At 48.7% G+C, this 20,877-nt stretch overlaps 2 protein-coding genes across 3 annotated transcripts in view; one reads left to right on the top strand and one right to left on the bottom strand.

Annotated features, from left to right (window-relative positions):
- Positions 1 to 15,682, top strand: part of Slc12a7 (solute carrier family 12 member 7) — an 85,830-nt gene extending 70,148 nt beyond the window's left edge. For both annotated transcript variants that reach the window (XM_052159851.1, XM_052159850.1), the window contains exons 18-24: positions 2,708 to 2,903; positions 3,318 to 3,487; positions 3,595 to 3,726; positions 6,489 to 6,596; positions 8,903 to 9,081; positions 12,600 to 12,733; positions 13,963 to 15,682. In XM_052159851.1, coding sequence (XP_052015811.1) covers positions 2,708 to 2,903; positions 3,318 to 3,487; positions 3,595 to 3,726; positions 6,489 to 6,596; positions 8,903 to 9,081; positions 12,600 to 12,733; positions 13,963 to 14,054 — 1,011 coding nt within the window. In that variant the 3' untranslated portion in view covers positions 14,055 to 15,682. The remainder of the gene's footprint in view (positions 1 to 2,707; positions 2,904 to 3,317; positions 3,488 to 3,594; positions 3,727 to 6,488; positions 6,597 to 8,902; positions 9,082 to 12,599; positions 12,734 to 13,962) is intronic.
- Positions 15,683 to 16,693: 1,011 nt separating this feature from the next.
- Positions 16,694 to 20,877, bottom strand: part of Nkd2 (NKD inhibitor of WNT signaling pathway 2) — a 30,370-nt gene continuing 26,186 nt past the window's right edge. The window contains exon 10 of the mRNA XM_052159855.1: positions 16,694 to 20,618. Within this exon, the coding sequence (XP_052015815.1) occupies positions 20,041 to 20,618 (578 nt within the window). The 3' untranslated portion in view covers positions 16,694 to 20,040. The remainder of the gene's footprint in view (positions 20,619 to 20,877) is intronic.

The following is a 20,877-nucleotide window of genomic DNA, read 5'->3' as shown; positions in this document are numbered from 1 at the left end:
ATGGGAAAAGGTATTTGTGTTGAAGTGAGTGGCTGCTGGGGACCCTCTGACCCCGGTTTCAATCTCCATTCTGATAAGAAATGAGTAGAGTTCCCTGTGCATTTCTCATGTATGTCTGTTAGATTGGTTTATATTCTGTAGTAGTACTGGGGTAGGACTCAGGACCCTACATGTGCAAGGTGAGTGCCCAGCTACTGAGCCACACTCAAACCCTGGTTGGATGATTTTAATCTGTGAGTGCTTTTCGGCGGAAGGTTCTAAAGAATCTGAATCAGGAACACATGTTGAAAAGCCAAAGCCATGTACTTGCCTCTCCTAGTAACCATAGGAAAGGTTTTAGACCAGAATTAGTCATTTCTATTGATCAGCAAAAGCAAGAAAGAAGGAGCTGCCCAAGGGTCCACTTGTCTTTCGTGCCAGCATCTGGGACTTGTTACTTTTCTGATGGAGTTCTGTCCTTTAGTCAGACTATCATTTGTAATACTAAATGAAGACAGTTTGGGAAAGCCATTTTAAATGGTCAAAGCTCATGTAAAAAACGTATTACAGGCATTTCCTTAACATATCAGGGTTAATATTACTTTCCCCCTACTGCAGTATTTGCATGAGAGGGCTTGAGGGTTTGTCACCCTTGCTTCCCTAACTAAGGGTCCTATCTTCTTCTGTGAGGTGAAGATAGGACCCACAGTGGCTTTGACAGAGTGTCACCTTCTTGTCTGGACCAGATGCCTGCCTGGCCAGGGCTCTGTCCTCTAAACCTTTAGGCTGGGCAGGCGATTCTCTAGCAGTAAGGCAAGAACTATGATGCAACTCCAGCTCCTTGGGTCTAGCATGGGGAAAGCAGTGTTGCAGCCAGTGTCAGGGACACAGGCATCACAAAGCCAGGGCAGTGGTGTGTAGGTACCCTGTTTGGTAGGCATATCCTTCTGGTCAGTACTCAACAGTGTTCTCTGTGCTGTGACCTTTAGCCAGCTTTAGCCCATAGGAGGACAGAGTAGCCCTGCCACATGCCATCAAGCTGAGTCAGCCTCTCTAGTACTTCTCCTATGAAACTCCCATCATGGGCACTGTCCTTCCTGCCTGGGAGCAGCTGTGTCCCTGTGACCACACCTCCCGCCTGGGCTGCCTCTCACTCACTGGCATGTTCCCCTTTTAGGACAGTGTGTTTAGATTGTTTCTCAGTTACTCAGAATTCTATAAGTGGAACATGTTCCTGTAAGCGTGGTCTACCCTAGATGGCTGGTGGTTGGTGGAGGTGAACAGAAAGTAAGGGAGGAGGTGAAAGAGGATGGCTGGGAACCAGGTATATTGTCGGTATAACTTTAGTTGTGGGGCTATAGTGCAGGGCGGTGCCATTGTGGGACTGACATAGGAGGCAAAGGAGGGAGAAAGTGTGTCTTGTGACCAGTGGAGCAAACCCAGAGTGGGTGAAGTCTAAATTTGATGTGTGGGCAGGGCAAGCTCAAATCACTTCCTGCTTCTTCTGGCTTTGGGGGCATTCCTAGGCTCAGCCTGTCTCCACATGGGCACCTTCCTTCTCAGATCTGTCTGTTGTCTTCTCAGAGTTACTTGTTAGTGGGTTCAGGGTCCCACTGAACAGTTAGGATTCCTCTGCAAGGATGCTTTTTCCAAATAAGGTCATGTTTTCCCATTTTGGCTGTAGCATAGTCAAAACGAATCCCTCTTGGGAACACCATTCAACCCCTCACTGGCCTCATTCCCCAAGCACATCTACCTCTCATGCAGACGACATTCATTGCATTTCAGTCTCCAAGGTTTTGAGCATCAATTAGTCTGAATCTCATCATAGACTACAACAAGAGGGACGCCTCTCTGTGCTTACCAAGAGATGTGGAAAATGTTTGCCTAACAGTGATGTGTCTTACTGTTCTAAACGGGAGAGTGCAAAGGCATGAAGGTCACTGTCCACATAAGTGTGAAGTCTAGTAAGGCTGCTCCTCTAGTACTATCGGACACCCTGCACCCAATGGGACCTAGTAGCCTGCCTACCATAGAAGAACAGCATCCTTAGGGCTGTTGACTAGTGAATGGTGTGTCCTGAGTCATAGTGTCCAACCTCTCCATTGTCCCTAAGCTGCTCTCGGTAGGGAGGGGCTGTCCTGGTAGATGCCTGGCATAGTGGTAGAATGATGGAAGTGGACAGGTGTGGAGACTGACATCGTGCCTTGTCAGATAGCCCTTGCTGGAGCCCTCCATTTGCTCAAAGGCTATTAAAGTCGACCCATGAAGCATGACGCACGAGCATTTGATGCTTTTTTTTTTTTGTAAAGATCTATTTATTTTTATTTGTATGAGTACACTGTGGGTGTCTTCAGACACACCAGAGGAGGGCATCAGATCCCATTACAGTTGGTTGTGAGCCATGTCTCCAGCCCCATTTGATGTTTATTATCTGATATGACCCCAGCCCCTAATCCAAATAATAAGGGGTAGTTGGTAAAGTCAGAGATCACATTAAGGCACTATCTGGTGTACACTGGTGGTAACCTTTCTTGCCATCTACATACAGCTACGGCATCAGGTTCACTTTCTCTCTTATTCATGTGTGTAAACTCCTCAGTCTCCATCCCTAAATGTCAGGCTATAGAATGTGTGTGGGGCTGCCTCACTGTAAGGAAGAAGTGCATGGTGTCCCCGCCGTGTGTCTCAGCATCATGGACTAACACCCACTCCACAACTCCCACAGAATATCCGGTCTCTGATGAGTGCAGAGAAGACGAAAGGCTTCTGCCAACTGGTGGTGTCCTCCAACCTGCGAGATGGTGCATCCCACCTGATCCAGTCAGCTGGCCTTGGTGGCATGAAACACAACACTGTCCTCATGGCCTGGCCAGAGGCTTGGAAGCAGTCAGATAACCCTTTCTCCTGGAAGAACTTTGTGGGTATGTGGCAACCATTCCCGTCCCAAGTGTTAATGTCATACCAAGTGTATGGCCAGAAAATATAGATTTAGGGCCTTGGAATATGCTGGCCAAGTTGTTAGTTACTGAGAAGGCAAATGGCAGCTTTACATTCTTGAATGCTTTCTCCCCTAATTCCCAAGCCCAATCCCCATTTGGGGATTTTCCTAGAATGTGATAGACCGTCCTCTGGAGATCATGGAGTAGCTATGGAAAGTTGTTTTTTGATGTCCCCCTGGGTAGATGACTTCCTAGGACCATGCCTACTTAGAGCTTGTGGCAGTCTCCCTACTGTCTGGAGAGAAGCTAGCTCTCTGTCCTCCATCCCCCACCCCCATGAGATCCCATGGTCCAGCTGGCCCTTGGTAACTTACCCATGGATACCTCTCTCCACAGACACTGTCCGTGACACTACAGCAGCACATCAGGCATTGTTGGTGGCCAAGAACATCGACTTGTTCCCACAGAACCAAGAGCGCTTCAGCGATGGGAATATTGATGTGTGGTGGATTGTGCATGATGGGGGCATGCTCATGCTTCTGCCCTTCCTGCTGCGCCAGCACAAGGTGTCTGCCGTAGGCCCATAGGCCAACAGCTAGGCTACAGGGACACCATTACATGGAGGGTGTGGCCTTGCCTGAGTTCCTGCAGAAATGTCCCCCCTCTTCCCCAGGTGTGGCGAAAGTGCCGGATGCGCATCTTCACTGTAGCCCAGGTGGATGATAACAGCATTCAGATGAAGAAGGATCTGCAGATGTTCCTGTACCACCTCAGGATCAGTGCTGAGGTGGAGGTGGTGGAGATGGTAGGTGCACAGCTGTGTGCTGGGGCAGGGGCACAGATGGATGGATAGATAGATGGACGGACGGAGGGGCAGACCTGAATGTCATGCTGTACTTCTAGAATCACAGAGATAGTACATTCTGACATGTTCCATTGAGTACACTTGTATAGTCTTACTGTCCCCGTCCTGTGTCTGAGCATGTCTCAGTTGACAGTAGCTCTGGTGGAGAAGGCCTGTGGGGTATACTCCCTGGGAGTTAGATCTGCCCAGAAGTGTGGAGCCTGGGGCTCTGGCGTTTTGTTTTTATTAATCATTCCATTCGTTTACATCTCAAATGATATCCCACGTCTCCATCACACCATCCCACAACCTTCCTCACCCCCCCTTTGCCTGTAGGAGGGTGCTCTCCCTCCCACCAACCCACCCTCTCCCATCCCACCATTCCAAAGGGTCTCCCCTCCCATTGATGTCATATAAAGCCATCCTCTGCTACCTATGTATCTGGAGCCGAGGGTTCCTCCCTCCCTGTACACTCCTTGGTTGGTGGTCTAGTCCCTAGGAGCACTGGGTGGTCTGGCCAGCTGATGTTGTTCTTCCTGTGGGGTTGCAATCCCCAGCTACTCCTCCAGTCCTCCCGTCAGCTCCCAACCACAGTTCCCTGAGCTCAGTTAAGACGCACTTGCTGACAGGAACCTGATGTGGCTGCTCCTTGGGAGGTTCAGCCAACAACTGACCAGTGGAGATGTGGATGCTTGGGACTCTGTTTTTGTCTATGACTTCATAGTTCCTCAGCTGGAAATTATCTGCCTATCTGTGGGTATATAGGGCCATGAGTGAAGTCATTGCTAGGACTAACAGGTAGAATAAAGTGACTCTGGGTTACAGTAGATGTGGTTTACTGTGTCTGAATGACTAAGGAGTGAGGAGATACCCACTCCAGCTGTCCCTGAGGACCCAAGATTGTTGCTATGGACTGAGCAGCCCCATGTGGATTAACTGTGTATCCTTTGTTCCTTACTGCCTTGTGCCTTCAGAATGCCATGTTCTCACTTGTGTGGTCTATGTGGCTTACTTTTCTATCACCTGATCATGGATGATACCCAGTACATGATCACTCTGCATAGTCTATGCATGACTGTGCAGCTCAGTCCCTGGAGAACTGGCAGGGAGTCACATTTGGTAGAAATAGTCCCAGAGAGGACTGCTTTTCTACAGTCTCACAGAGGAATTATGTTTGGTGAAAGGTGTCCCAGAAGGGCCCATTTCTTTTTCATGGCCATGTGGAGTACCACATTAGGTAAGGGGACCTTCCACTACTCTCCATGGTCACATGGAAGAGTCCCAGCTCTAGGGCTACAGAGGCACTTCTTTGTTGGAGCTTGCAAACTGCTTGTCTCTGCCTGTGTCTCTTTAATCATGGATGAGGTCCGGCATCTCTCTGCATTATTGACAACCTCTTGCATTTTCTTGTCAGCTCCCAGGGAACATCGTAGTATGGGGCTATGTTTTCTCCCTCTATAGGAGCTTTGTGTAAGTCTTTGAGACTTTGAGACCTCTGTGAGAGTTTTGGCTAAGTGCAGATTGGGTATCACTGGTTTTTATACTCTGGGTGTGCTGTTCTGAAATGCATATCCACATTTGGACATTTCCCAGCCATTTGGAATTGCAGACTTGCTCTCTGTGGCTTCTGTTTGTAACCTTCTCTGTAGGTGGCACTCTAGGTCTGTGCATTATTAGTAGTCAGAAACTACCTTTTTGACTAAGTAACAGAAGCTGGGGGAGACAAGGTCTTGTGAGGCAGTCCAGGCTAGGCATGGAGACCAGCAGTCCACTGGCCTGGGCCAGTGTCTATAATGTACAGTGTGTGAGCTGCCTAAGCTCTCAGCTTCAGTCTTGCCCCAGGGGGTTGGCTTCTAGATCTAACCTCCCTATTGAGTTCCCACTAGAATACAGACCTCTGTCTCGGGGACATGGTCAACTGACAAGAGGCCACCCAGAGTGTAAAGTTTTAGGTGTTTGGGTTTAACAGGCTGGGCTATTCTGAGTGCCAGCAGTCAGGATCATTAGATCATTAGTGCTTAAATGCTATCCTGGGTTTGGTATCTTTTCCCTATGGATTTAATAACTCTGTGAAGAGTGAGCTTGTCTGAGACAGGAAATGACACCAGTTATTTAGAAGTATGTGTCCCTTGAGACCACAGCTCTTACAGACCAGCCAGGAATGCCCTGTCCAGAACCTTGAACAACTGTTCTTAGTCAGTGTGAAATGTAGACACGTCATTGACTGTGTGATAGTGTTACAGAGTCCCCAGCAGGAACGTAGGTAGGCTGTTTTATTTGTCCACCTGTTATTGCAGATCATACATTTGCATCAATAGTCATACATTCTCATGCCTTCCCAGGAGCCTCTGGGATAGAGAGCTCTGACACTCCAGGGACAGAAATCTAGGCCTGGGGCTGGAGAGATGGCTCAGCAGTTAAGAGCACTGACTGTTCTTCCAGAGGTCCTGAGTTTAACTCCCAGCAACCACATGGTAGCTCACAACCATCTGTAATGGGATCAGATGCCCTCTTCTGGTGTGTCTGAAGAAAACAACAGTGTACTCATGTAAAATAAATTAAAAAAAAAAATAAATCTTTAAAAAAAAAAAGAAATCTAGGCCTGGAGTGCCTGGCCACTGCTTGCTCAGGTCCACTTGACAATGGGGGTTGGGTTGGTGGTGGTTGACGGTGACACCATGTTTTATATACATTTTTTACTTCTGTGGCTTGATGCTTTTTAGGTTGAAAATGACATTTCCGCATTCACCTATGAGAAGACGCTAATGATGGAGCAGAGGTCGCAGATGCTGAAACAGATGCAGTTGTCAAAGAATGAGCGGGAGAGAGAGGTGCGTGCACTGGGGAGGAAGTAGGTAAGGTCGGTGCCAGATGTCCCCAAATGAGGACTCTGTGAGGAATCTGTGTTGAGGGGAACGCAGAGCAACCTAGTAACAAATGGCTCTGGATTCATACAGTTCCTGTGGCATTTGGCTTTGGTTGTTGATGAAGACCAAGCATGGCCATCTATGCCCATGGAACAGTGTGACTCTGAGGGCTGGCACCTTTGTGGTCACTTCATACCTAGGAAAGACAGATGGTGGATAACGTGACATCTACCTTTCTTTGAGACCTCAGGTCTTTTGTTATAAAAACAGCAGATTCTTACATGTGGCTCTGTGGTGGCTAACTGGGTGGAAGGAATGATTCTCTATGGAATCAGTGATACCACACTGTGGTCACAGAGGCACAAGAATCCTCTGCCTCCTCTGCCTTGTAACTTCATTGTTCATGAGAATTGGCCAAGGTCAACACATAGGTCACATAATAACAGGTAGAATCAGAGTAGTGATTGCCCCAGGATTCTAGATGAGTCAGGTACATAGGAGACAGGAGACCTAGGATCCAGATAGGATGCTCTCCATGTCTGTGGACAGAGACTGTAGCATGGATGCCTGGCAGCTGGTTCTAACACTGTCTGGAAAGACACAGAGGTTCTGATTCTCTTGTGGTTCCTTTGGACTGCAGGGAGTCCTAGTGCCAGCCAGTCTGTTCTAGCCTTAGCCAGGACAAAGGACCTATACTAGATTAAGTGGCACCTTTAACCTGGAGAATTACTGAACTCCGATAAAGAAGGGTTTGGGGTAGGGGGATGACATTCAAGAGTTTAACTTCAGAGATGTGCTTCCATGTGGTACAGAGGCCACTAGTTTATTTGGGGCTGGTCAGCAGGGTAGGTCGGAACCTTCGGCTGACTGCTAGACCACACTGGATCTACTATGGTAGGTCACCAACAGGCTGTTCTTCCCTGTGGAAGCTGTGGGAAAGTTAAGGCCATGTTGGAGGTGAGGACACTGAGGGGCCATGAAGTTCATATATAGCTGAGTTGACCCATGCGCCATCTGAGGAAGTCAAGGCTGAGCCTTACCTTGTAGGTCTTCCAGTGTCCATCCTGGAGGCCCTGCTAACCCCTGCTATACAGACAGTACTGAGTGACTACTGAGTAGCATTCTCTGATGTATTTTGACCCACCCTGGTTGGGGCTCTGCAGGTGAGCAGGCAGTAAGCTGTTCCAGGCTGAGGCTGAGGCTGTGAGGGAAGCAGGTGGCAGATCCTCACCCAACCAGACTCACTTGTGTGGATCCCACAAAGGGCATGTGCCCTTATGTGCCCTCAGCATCTAGTGGCGCACTCACATTGTCAAGTATGAAGAAAGCATGTGGCTACCACTTGCTGTTAGCTCCCCTTGGGACACCAATTTATCATGTGGGAACATTAATGAGACCTAGTTATGAGGGACTTCCGTGTGCATCTTTAGCTTGCCCTACTTAGCCTTCATGTGGGTGGATGTGCTTACTGGAACAAGGCCTCCTAGAGTCTTTTGTCTTCACTGGAGCTCCAGAGTTGTTCTCTCTGAGCTTCAGCTGCGGCTCCATGAGAAGATACCGTGCTCCATTTTGTCCCTGCCTGTTGACAGTCCAGAGTCAGAGCAATAGTGATGACTCTGATAGCCCGGACAAGAGGAAGGTCTGCTCAGACTTTTGACCCTTGACTTAGGGTGCAGGTTGGTCTCAGATCTTTAAACATTCACTTTGCTCCCTCAGGGCCTAAGCCACTGGAAGGGACTGTGTAGATAGACACTCCCCATTTTCACCCTCCCAGGGCTACCAGGTCCCACCCATCTATGACCCTTTAAAGCCCCTGTGAGCCTGGCAGCCAGAGGGGTTGTAGAAGCAAACCCCTCCCTGAGATGGAAGCTGCCACGGAAATGCACCATGATGTGTCCTGGTCAGGACTGATGACTGAGAGGTCAGGGGCTACACCAAGTAAGGAGACTCTGGCATCAGTGTTATGATAGCTCATCAGAGTTCTGGGTTCATTTATTTTTTTTTCTTTCAAGTCAGGAAAGTGAGGTAGGAAGAGGCAGGGGAGGGAACCAAGAGTCCATCTGGTAGTACAAGAAACAGGGGAGATCCGTGTGGGATGGGGACAGTACCAGAGAGCCCTTTGTGGAACTGTTGTCTACTCGTTGAGGAGTCTTAGCCAGTTACACATGAATCCTCTTGGTTCATTCTGCAACCTGCTTGCCTCCTCGGGCACGTTCTCTCGGTGGCTTTCAGGAGCCACTGTCTGTTCTGACCTGCTCTTCCCTCACCAGGCGCAGCTGATTCACGACAGGAACACCGCATCCCATACCACAGCAACTGCTAGAACCCAAGCCCCACCAACACCCGACAAAGTGCAGATGACATGGACAAAAGAGAAACTCATTGCAGAGAAACACAGGAACAAGGACACCGGCACATCAGGCTTCAAAGACCTCTTCAGCCTAAAGCCGTGAGTGTCTTCGTGGCCTGGGCCAATGCACAGTGAGGACAGACTAACAGCCCCACCCTCTAAGGAGGGGTGCCCACTGGCCCACAAACCTGCAGAGAACTGGGACCAGCCCAAGGCTATGCTGTCAGTGCCAGTGAGCCAGGCCGAGAGGGGATTGAGCTATGAGACTTACTCTCTTGATGCTAATGACTTCCCAGACCCCACTCCCATAGTCTAGTCTGCTGTCATAGACCTCTGGGGTCCTGTCATCTTGGCTGACTTGAGAATCCTAAGACTGTGAGGTCCTTGTGGCCTTCACAGAGCTGTGGGGGTACTATCATGACTGATTCAGTTAAGTCTTCTTGATACAGCCTCCAAGCCCAATAGCGGGCCAGAGTCCCCTTTGACTGGGTCTTTATGGTAGGATTATTCTAAAGCTCCAAGTTCCTAGGGAGAAAAAGAGGGCTTTAGGGTCCTGTGGAGTGGGAATCTGTTGAAGGGTCAAGGCCAGTCATTTTACCACTTAGCATGGCCACCGCCAGTACTTGAATTGGCTCAATCGTGTGGAGTCCTCTGCTGGAGTAACCTGCTCTTTGTGTTCTCTTCCATGTAGAGAGTGGGGAAACCTGTAAGTGCACTTTCATTTTTTAGACTGCCTTAGACTTTTAGGTTGCCTTGCATGCCTGCGTGTGTACAGCCCTGTGTGTATAGAACATCCTGCTGACCTCACTGCCTCCACTCAGAGTGGCTCAGGGCACATATCCAGATGTCATTCTTTAAGTGACGCCAAAGGTAGTGTGGGAGAGCTGATTCTGAGCTGCTCTGAGACGGGGCAGGTGTGTGCTTCCTGCATCAACGAACAACTTCACCCACATCCCTCCAGGTCTACTCAGTCAATATAAAATAGCTTCCTTGGCTCTCCATCCATCCGGAAGGCTGCCTTCTTTCCTCTCTTGTGAGAAGGGCTTGTGGATCAATTCTGCATAGTCATACTACCTGTGTGTGAGTTCTGGGGCTGGATGTCAGGGCCAGGAGTCCTAGGCAGGAATGCAGAGTCTGAGGGTCTACCTGCAAGCCCATGGGCAGGAGCATTCTGGGAGGACATGCTGTAGCTGCTTGGAGATGCTACTATGGTCCTTTCATCCGTGTTGTCCCTGTCCTATCTCCCTGCAGTCATTCTGTGCCATTGTCCCTAATAGGCAGATAATGTGCAAGATGCTGGTTAAGTGGTTACATGACTAGCTGAATTACTCAGACACTGAGGAAACTTTGAGAAGCTTGGACAAGTATGGAAACTGAGAGCATCCCAGGCTTCCTGCTGTCTGCAAATCTAAAAGCCCCCCTCCCATAGTTTATTAAAGGACATAATCAGCTTATTAAAGGCATAGTAACAGGGTTTGACCCTACATTACTAGTGCACATGTACCTATATACACATGTACCTATACATACCATATAGATTCCTGAACACACATATGGGGACTATCGGTGGGATACTTATCTGTCAGGATCCAGGCTTAGCCAGGGTCCGGAAGCAGTTCTAGGGTTCAGACCTATTTCTTGGTTAGTCTAGTAAGAGATGTGTTTCCTTCCATAATTTCCCTGGAGCATATATGACTGTGAATGTGTGTTGGTTAGAGTGCATGTGTGTACCAGTTAGAAAACATGTAAACTGGATAGTACATGTATGCACCAGGTAAAGCTCATGCATGTGTTGTCAGATGAGCATGTGTGCTGGTTTGAGTACATTTGTGTTGTGTACACACTAGTGTACCTACCTGCATGTGTGCGTTGGTATGCACTTGTTAGCATGTGTAGATATTTATGTGCATGTATTTTCTACTTTGGATGGCCTTTGGCAGTTCTGCTGTCAGCCAGCCAAGGACATGTGACTTCACTTCCTGTTTCCAAGACTGCTGTGTAGACTTACACTACCATGTGTAGACACTGTGTAGAAAGTTCATCTTGTACGAGATATTTTACTTATTAACTCTGCTGGATTACTAGGAACAGAGGTGGGATTGAGTTAGCTTTCAGGACCTTTCCTGGACCCTCTGGTGTTTTTCTAGCTTCACCAGGGCATGCCACAATGGCATGGATAACAGGCCAAACCTAGAACTCAGGTTCCATGTGACTGCTGTACTCTCCCACCCCCAGGCTCTTGCTTTTCATGCTGTTTGAGAACTGCTATTGGACCAAACACACAGTAATTGTGCCCTTTCCATGGAGTGAATTCAGGGTTCCTGTAATGAAAGGCTTGACTGGTGCCACAAAGACTTCACCTATAATTTTATCAAATTAAACTGAAGAGAGAAGATAAAGGGCCCATGACTGTTTTCTTCCTGGAGAATGACAGTTACAAGCTGTTATATTTGGCTTAGAGTTGAGTTGATCAGAGGGTGTGATTATAAAGCATCTCAGGACCTCTCTATGACCCTCAAATGGCTGCTTCATCTGCCTGTCCCTCTCTCTGAGGCACAGATGCCTCTACTCAGAAGGGCTGCAATCAAGACTGTACGGGCAGGTTAACAGACTAGCCAAAATTTCTGCCCTGTGTCCTGACCCCAAGGATGCCCCAGGTGTCCCAGTACCTGACAGAAATGCAAATTCATTGGGACAGGTAGTGCTCTGTGGCAAAATTTCCCAAGGTAGTTTTTGAAATATTGGTTCAGTTTTCTAGAGAGGGATGTTTGGTAGATGAGAAGGCTTTCCTCTGTCCTATAGGCACCTGAGTGCTTATGTGTGCCAGTGAATATAAACTTGTGATTTCCTCAAACGTAAGTGGGCGTGGTCCCTGCTCCCTGGGAAACTGAAGAGAACAGGGCCCCACACAACCATAGAACATGTGGTGTGAGAACTCAGTAATGTTCTGCTCACCTCAGAGGCTAGAAACATGAATCTGAACCATGCCATGCCAAAAGCTCTTGTTTCTTTGTCACAGCTTGACAGTGCCATCTGGACTGGCTAAGGGTAGGAAAGAGGGTCGCCTACACCCAGACCCAGTTCTCTGCTGAATCCCAGCTTCCACACAGAACCTGACAGCACCAGGATGGTAGTGTCATTGACTGGTTAGAGGACACTCTAGAGCTCTCCTCTTGAGCACCTAGTTCCAACTACACCTAAGTACTGTGTTCTCAGTTCACCAGATATGCTACTTGGCAGCACCAAGCATGTCAGTGGGATGCCAGGGATTCAGCAGTTATACCACTGCCCTAAGACACAGGCCAGTTCCCATGTCTGCCCAGACAGCTGCTGTGCCCTCATATCCTGTTTCTGCCTGTACCAATGGTTGCTTCACAAATGCCGCTTATTGAGTGTGTTGTAGTTTACCTGCATTACTTTATGGTCTCTAGAAGCTTAGAAGTTTAGTGATGCTTTCCTAAAGTGTCTAGAGCAAAATGCTTTCTGTTGCTAAGTCACCCCATACCCTACCCTCAGATAATCTGCTGAGTCTTGCCCTTCCCATGTACACAATGGGAGGGCCAGGCAAACTACAGGCCTCAAGCCCACTGTGTCCACTCTACCACCCTTCTCCCAAGGGACCAATCCAACGTCAGGAGGATGCATACTGCTGTGAAGCTCAATGGCGTAGTTCTCAACAAGTCCCAGGATGCCCAACTGGTCCTGCTGAACATGCCAGGCCCCCCAAAAAATCGTCAGGGGGATGAGAACTGTATCCTTTTCCAATGCTTCCTGGTGGTGGTGGTGAACTGTAGTACAACTACGGCACTGTCAGGCCTGGCTCCTCTTGTTTACAGAGCCTCAACTCCTATAAGTTACAGAAGAGAGGGGTGGGGTGCAAGGCAGGTAGTGATATGTGGTACAATGAGGGGGTCCACCTAAGCCCATCAATGGCAAAGCATGCTTTTCTACATGTGGTGTATTGTGCATTACCCTGGGGACCTTGGGGGACCTAGGGAAGGAGGTAGGCAAGTGCCATGGAGTCTGAGTAGACTGTGGAGGGCTGAGGGGGTCAAGTCCTTCCTAGCATTTGAAGAAATGACACTGCATTTGAGTTCCTGAGGATCAGTGATGGGCTCTTCCTTACAATGCTGGGATCAAGCACAGGGCCTTGAGTATGCTAGTAAATACTCTATAACTCCATCCCAGGATATACCTTTGATTTGCTTGATACCTGATTGAGGCAGTGGCAAATCCACATGGTGTGTCCCTGGGTGAGAAGCCTTGATCCAGAGCAGTATACACTGGGACAAAGACTGGGTCCTCTAGATGCCCAGCAAGTGCAGTGTGACCCTAAGCCTGTCTGAGTAGAACAACCCCTCATAGGAAGAACTGAGCCCTTGCTCTCCAGCATATAACTGCACACTCTTGGTCTCAGTGGCTCTGTGCCACACGCAGAGCTGCTACTGGAGCAGTGCTGAGTGTCCTTGCCTAGATGCAGTATCCTCTCAGGATGCTCTGAGCTTAGTCTCCCCCAGTGGCAGATCAAGCAGGACAGATAGCCTGCCTTTCCATTTCACAGTTCAGGCTGTTGGCCACAGCTTTTGACAGTTCATGCTTTGCTAGTGTCAAGACATCGCTGGGGTCTTGTTGAACAGCCACTCAGGACCACAGAATGGCAAATGAGGGAGATGTTTCTTTGTTTCCTGGTCAGAGACCACTGAACCACCAGGGTTCCTGTGACCCAGTTAGTTACTGATGGTTTCAAGTAGATGGGATTAATAACTGGAGGCTCCAGGAATATCTTACACTCTAGAGGTGACAACTTCATTTCTGTTCTTTCACGGTATCACACTGTCATTTCCTCTGTTTGGAGCTCCCTAACCTCTTGGGATCTTCCCATTTGCCACAGATCTTGGTTTCTTAGGCTGAGTCTGTAATTTGAACTGGGGTCCCTGATATAGCCAGTTGAGATTGGTATGGCCTTAACTATCAACCCAGATATGGAGTTTCTTGAGGTCTTGACCGAAGGACTGAACAGAGTCCTCCTGGTCAGGGGTGGTGGCCGGGAAGTCATCACCATCTACTCCTAACACCTGCAACCTGGACACACCCGAATGGGGTCAGGACTGTGCAAGCTGCCTGTGGCCAGGCTGGGGCTCACCAGCATGCTACTGACTGATGGCCACTGCCCTGGCACTTGTTGCCTGGCCTACCAAGATGTTGCAGTGATTCTGGTCACCCTGACATACATGGCTTCCCGCAGACATAACACCCACTAGGCTTCTTCCAAGCAGAAGATGCTACATGGATGTGGGAAGTATCTAGAGCTGTTCTAACGGGAATGGCTCCTTATGTTGTTGTGGGCAATCGTAGGTATACCCAGGGGATCTGGGGCACTCTTCCTACTCCTGGCAGAGCCTCACCTCCAGACACTAGGATCACCTTTCTGCAGATGACTGTCCAGCATTTTGTGGCAGTTACATTTCACTTCTACCATGTACAGAGGCACCTCTGTACTTTTCGTGAACCTGACAGATGACCCAGAACACGTGAACAAGCACACAGTTCCCTGGGACTAGAATGTCACTGAGTTGCTCCCCATTGACTTCTTTGTTCCTTTGATTATCCTTGCTGTGATTTCTATATAGTAAGCACACCGAGGACTGTCCACCCTCCTCCTCATTCACTCCCCACACTCCTCAGACATGGCTCAGGGTACCCCTGGAAGGTGAGGTAGTGTTTACAGGATAGGAGTGGGTGACCATTTGAGCTGGTGGTGCCTGCCAGCTGTGCTCCCATTTGAGTTGATGCCCTAGGAGCTCCTGCAGAAAGAACCTTTGTTCTTCCAGAGTGTGAACCATGATGTATCTCAGAGGCATACAGCTTTGCACACGACATGCCGTCCCATCCCTCACCCTCCTGGAGAGAAAAACCAGGCCCAGCCCAACACCCTCAGCATCAGCAGCCACAGCCCTGGGTCTTTCTGGCTGAGTCTCGTCTCCTGCCATAGAGCCTTACTCAGCTGGGGCCGTAGGCGCCTCTGCACTTTTCAAGAACCTGACAGATAATTTGCACTTTACCCTTGGGCATTCTGCTCTGTAGGTCATGGTCTGTTCACAGGCTGTAGGCAACAGCAGCGATCCGTTCCTCACGTTCTGTATGGCATATTTATTTATTTAACCCTCTCTGGGGAAGCTTGATAGGGAGATAGCTTCTGTGTGGATGGCCCGTGGTGCCAGGCTCTCGGCATCTCTGGCTTCCTCCAAGAGAACCAGCCCTGTCCACATTCATGATGTTCCAGTTAGGGTAGAGGTCAGGTTTGCACCTGCACAGGTTCCTCAGACTTTGTTAGGCAGCCAGGTAAGCTTGCCAGAGTAACTGCTGCCCAGTATGTGTCTCCATCAGCAGAGTGATTGCCACACCTGCTTTTGACTCAACTCTGAACTTGGCTCAGACTCCTGAGCCCTTGATGTCTAGAGCAGAGCAGGTGGCATGCCTCTCCCAGCTGTTAGGAATGCCCTGGGCAGCCGGCCTTTTCAGGTTCTGGGTCACTGCTTACAAGAGCTGCCTGTCAAGAGTGTCCAACCCCCTTTCTGTTGCAAACTACGTGTTCCTGGTAACTGTGGCTGTTCCGATCAGTTTCATGTTTTTCCTTTTTATAGGCTTTTGTCTTTGTATGACTTTGTTAGTAGAAGAGTAAAGATCTATAAAATATAAATGTTTAAGGAACTTCATGTGTCTCATTTCCATAAAATTCAATGGTGGGAGAAGATGTACTTAATCCTTCCCAGAGTTTCTCAGAGGCCCACTTCAAGACTGACCACCCAGGGCACTCAGGGTCAGGGGTGACCCTCCTGCTTTGGAGAAGCTCTACAAAAATATAACAGGAACTCTCATCCTAGCTTGTTAGCCTCAACTCAGAATTTTCTAAGGATGGGAGCCCCCAGAATCATCACAGTGCAAGTGAGGCTATAATGTAGAAAATGGGGAACAGGTAGGAGGTATAGAATCACTGGAATATAGAACTGTGCATCCATGGGAATGGTGTTGGCACCCCCACAATTGTTCAGTAGGTTCATCTCTGTGGCCCAGGACATATCCCCACAAACCTCCCTGGCATTCATCATGGTGTCTTCCATACGCAGACATTCTGCAGTAGAGCCAGTGTTTGTTTATAGAAACAGGGCTCTTAACCCTGGCATCATGCACAAACCTGGGAGACTTACTCAGAAGCCAACACTGTTCCCATATATGAGAGTCCACTCATGTTGTGACCCAGAAGAAGCAAATCCAAGAGAACTGTTTGTTTGTAATTCAAGGAAGGAGGACAGTTCAGGAAAGACTGCCAAGTGAGCACAGAACTGCTTTTTGGAGAATGTTCTGATATATAAACTTGACATGCGCCGGGCGGCGGTAGCACACGCCTGTAATCCCAGCACTCTGGGAGGCAGAAGCAGGTGGATTTCTGAGTTTGAGGCCAGCCTGGTCTACAGAGTGATTTCCAGGACAGCCAGGGCTATACAGAGAAACCCTGTCATGAAAAAACCAAATCCAACAAAACAAAACAAAAAAGGAGAGTCCACTCAGGTTATGTCCCAGAAGATGCAAATCGAAGAGAACTGTTCGTTTGTAATTCAAGGAAGGAGGACAGTTCAGGAAAGACTGCCAGGTGAGCACAGAACTGCTTTTTGGAGAATGTTCTAATGTAGAAACTTGACATGCTAATGACTGTTGTATGGAGTAGTCACCCTATTTGGTGAGCCTTGAATACCACGGGCATGGTAAGGATTCAGCAGAGCCATGCTTTGGCTATGGAAATGAACTGGGAGAGAAGCTGTCCTTTGGTCCTACTGGGGACCAGAGTTCTCATGCATGGCTTAGAGCACATAGGCCTGGCATTCATGGCAAAGATTAGGAAGTCAGGAATGGGGGTGTCATGGGGAACAGGCAGACACAGAGAAGAGCTCAGGCCAGAGTCCCACAACAGGTTCTATTGCAAGTATGAAGCTTAGGCAGACATTGTAGTCTTTGTAGCCTGTTCTACCTTGCAGATGGGACTTAAGAGAATATCATTTGCCTTTGGAAGAAATGTCATGGTGCAGCTTCCAGAGCTGAGGAACCACCTATGTCTGTCAGTGACTGATGCCTTCTTAGGACACTAGAAACACAAAGGGCACCACCCCAGAACCCCCCTGAGGCTGGACTTGGTTCACTGACAATCACATCCATGATGATACCACTATATCGAGGCCTGGGCTGTTAGTTAGTTCACATGGGGATAGTCCAAAGGATGTCAAAGACACAGACTCCTTACTGTTTCTAAAGCCAGCTAAGGGTGGCAGAGATTACCTTCTGCTCTCAGAACTGCACACAGGAACAGTGTGTTTATGAGCCCTGAAGAGACCGTTGCCCTGAGGTTTAGAAGACCAAGGACCCTGCACTTGCCTGAATTTGCTAGGAGACCTCCATGTGTGAACAGAGGACATGGCCAGCTCAGCACAGCAGGATTCCAGCTCACACTTGAGAGGTTAAATAGAAACTGGAGTCAAAAGATTCACCCTGAAGGCGATGGAGTACCTGCTGAGAAAGGGGTATCTTGGTGACACCTTCGTTCCCTCAATGGCTTTTATTTGGGAATGTACATAGATCAGGTTGTTCAGTTCTTAGAACACACAGTAGCCACAACCTCCACATACACAGCCAAGGTTGTTTGTTTTTCTCACAATAGCCATTGTCTTCTGTTGCCAGGTACTACCAATGGTCACAGACACCATTCTGGCACCCAGCACAGAGTGTACTAAGGCATCACCACCCTGGCTTTCTTACCTCTGTCTCCACTTGCAACATGGCAGTTTTACTTCTAGGTAGTTCTGGAGTTTCTGAGTCAAACCAGGCCAAGTTCCTGCACCTTAACAGATCCACAGTTCTCGCACACTAGTGACCATGTACAGAGTGGCTAAATGCTGGAGAACATGAGCAATCTGGGGGCAGGGGAGGCGGTGTCATAAGATAGTCCAGCCTGGTCTTGGATTGTAGCTTTTGATGTAACCTCCTCTCACAAGCATTTACTGCCACACCCAACTAAATGGTCTGGATGTTTCATTTAGTTCACAAGTGCTTTCCCATCTCTTTAGGTCTCATACATGGCACTGAAGACCCGGCTGTCTGAGGCTTGGTCTGTCAGCTGGCTGGAGTACTGCACACGCCTCTGCTTAACACTCACCACAGTGGCAAATGTTCAGCCCCTGTCATGAGCTTGTTAGGACTTCTACCTGCCCTGAAATTTTAAAACATGAAGCTATAGTTCAGACTTGGCTGAATCTCCCCACTTCCCATGGCACTCAGCTGAACCATGGCCCGAGGTGTCATTGGGGATATCCTGTAGGACATCTCTCAGGGCCTGAAAGAACTTTTTTTTTTTTTTTTAGCTTATGTTCATTGGTGTTTTATCTCCATGTATGTCCATGTGAGGGTGTCAGAAGCCCTGGAACTGGAGTTACAGACAGTTGTAAACTGCCTGTAACTGGGTGCTGGGAATTGAGCCCAGGTCAGCCAGTGTTCTTAACTGCTGAGCCATCTCTTCAGCTTCTTGAAAGGACCTCTTAACACAAGCCTGGTATTTAGAATACTGCATACTAAGAAACAAACTGGGTGGCCATGCTGATTCCTGTGCAATTCCTCTGCTGTGGCGTGGGTGGTGGAACCTTACATACGTGCCATCTCTACATTCATGACATAGATACTTTAGTCATATTGTAAGAAAAGGGTGGCATACTCTAGTCATTTTGGTTTCTTGAAGCATTTCTAGCTGTGAAGTGACCAGCATCAGCCCACAGAGGGCTGATGATCCCCAGGTCAGAGACATCACATTCAGATCCTTAGGAAGTCCTTAGAATAGGCACAGGGTTTTGGTGAGAGGAAATAAGCACAAGGTTGTATTGCTTCTCAACAATCTGCATAAGCTGTAGTCCCTGGAGCCTATATGGGGCTCAGCATTCCTTGTTAATATGAGCTGAGCTCCAGGTTTAGAGTTCTGATTTTTCTTAGTCTAAAAATCCCTTAGTAAAAAGCACTACTATGGAGTCATGTGTGTCAACCAACATAAGCCAAGATGGTTCTACAGCACTCACCCTCCACATATACCTGTCATCTTCACCTGCAGTTACCATGCGTCAGTAGACTGACCACAGCTCTCAGAAAAGTGTTTTAATAGGATATGTATGCCATGTTAGAGAATTCACAATATTTTATTATGCCAAGAAGGCATAATGCCACCTTCACAAGCTCACAAGAGGTAAAAAGTTCCTCCTTGTTGTGTCCTGCTGGTGGAGCCACAAAGATCATGGCTTGTGGAGGTCCCCACATCTTTGCAGCCTTTGTGGAAGGACACCTAAGTGTCACTTGGCTATGCACAACCTGGATGGAGACCTCCAGCATAGTACCTCATCCATCCATCCATCCATCCCAACCTGTCTGGGTCTTATCCACATCTACCTAGGATGCTGGAAGCTCTGGACACCAAGCCTCACGCTGCCCACCGAACATCAACCTGCCCCTCTGCTCAACTGTGTCCCCTCCACATTTGCTGATACTCTGGCCTCTTTGTTCTGCTTCATTTAACATGGTACACTGAAGATAAACCACTTTCCAAGCTCATTCCACTGACTTTACAACATATAAAAACTTCACAAAAAGCATTGCCTTTTCCATTCAGGTACCTGAAGGTCAAAGAACCATGAGGATACAAAGAATGCCTAGGTACAGTCCTTTAAACATCCCATGGCCACACTGCAGCAAAAGCAGGAACAGATGCTTTTGTGCCTCCATGTATGGGCTTTCTGGAACATACAGGAGCACGTGTTACTGGTAATCATCAGCTGCATCAAATGTACTGGTATCCAAATGGCATAGAGAAAGGTAGCTTTGTCCACGAATATCTAGCCTGGTGCCATCTCCCTGATGCCCACTTTACATCTGCAGCTGGTGTTGGGCCAGGGGATGCTGTACTCTCTACTGGGCACTTGCCAGCACCTGCTCTGTCCCCAAGGGCATTTGGATGGAGTGCTTGTTTGGGCACTAGGATGGGTGGAAGTGGTGATGGTGATGGTGATGGTGGTGCTCATGATGATGGTGGTGTTCATGCCTCTGGATCACAGGCACCACGTAGCCCTCAGGCCCCAGCATGGGAGGCAGGTCCCGTACCACTTCATGCTCCACCATGGTAGGTTGGCCATGCCCCTTAAGTGGTGAGTGGCCTTCTCTGCCTTTCTGCCGGTACCGCTTGTGACCATAGGGCTGTGGCGGAGGCTGTGGTGGGGGCTGAGGAAGGTGGTGGCCATCCTGGGCACCCTGGGGCAGTGGCACAGCCTGCAGGCAATAGCTGAGTGCTTTCCCTGGCTTGCTGATGCCTGGTGCCCCGAGAGGTTTTCCTGGACCCTTGGGAGACCTGAGGAACTGCTTCTCTTGCCCCTTGAGCCGGGGTTGTGCAGCCAGGGCCCGGGTAGTAGGCTCATTAGCTGGTATGACATGCTCAGCCAGGACTTGAGACCTGCGGTGGTGTATAGCGTGGGCATCCGACTCCTGTGATCGGGACCTGCTTGGAATGTGTGTGGCCCTGCCATGATGTTCTTGCCTGGCCTGCTCAGGTGGTGACCCTAGAGACAAGACAAAGGTGATCCAGAGTAAGACTTGAGACATGTTATATCTGCACTATGGGTTTGTAATAGAGCTGGCTTTCTGGCTGGGTCAAAATCTCAGATGGCCACATGCCCCAAGCTGGGCAGAGAGAAGTAAAAGTTCATTTCCAAGCATATTTTATACTCCATCTGGGAGTCAGACATCTCGTTAAAGACCCTGAATGTCATTCCTTAAAGGGTTTTGGCCACCCTGGCAATTTGCTACTTAGCTCAGCTG

This window comes from Apodemus sylvaticus, chromosome 16, assembly GCF_947179515.1.
Source record: "Apodemus sylvaticus chromosome 16, mApoSyl1.1, whole genome shotgun sequence".
NCBI lineage: Eukaryota > Metazoa > Chordata > Mammalia > Rodentia > Muridae > Apodemus > Apodemus sylvaticus.
Note: the sequence above shows the minus strand (reverse complement) of the source record. Positions and strands in the feature narration are given on the sequence as shown.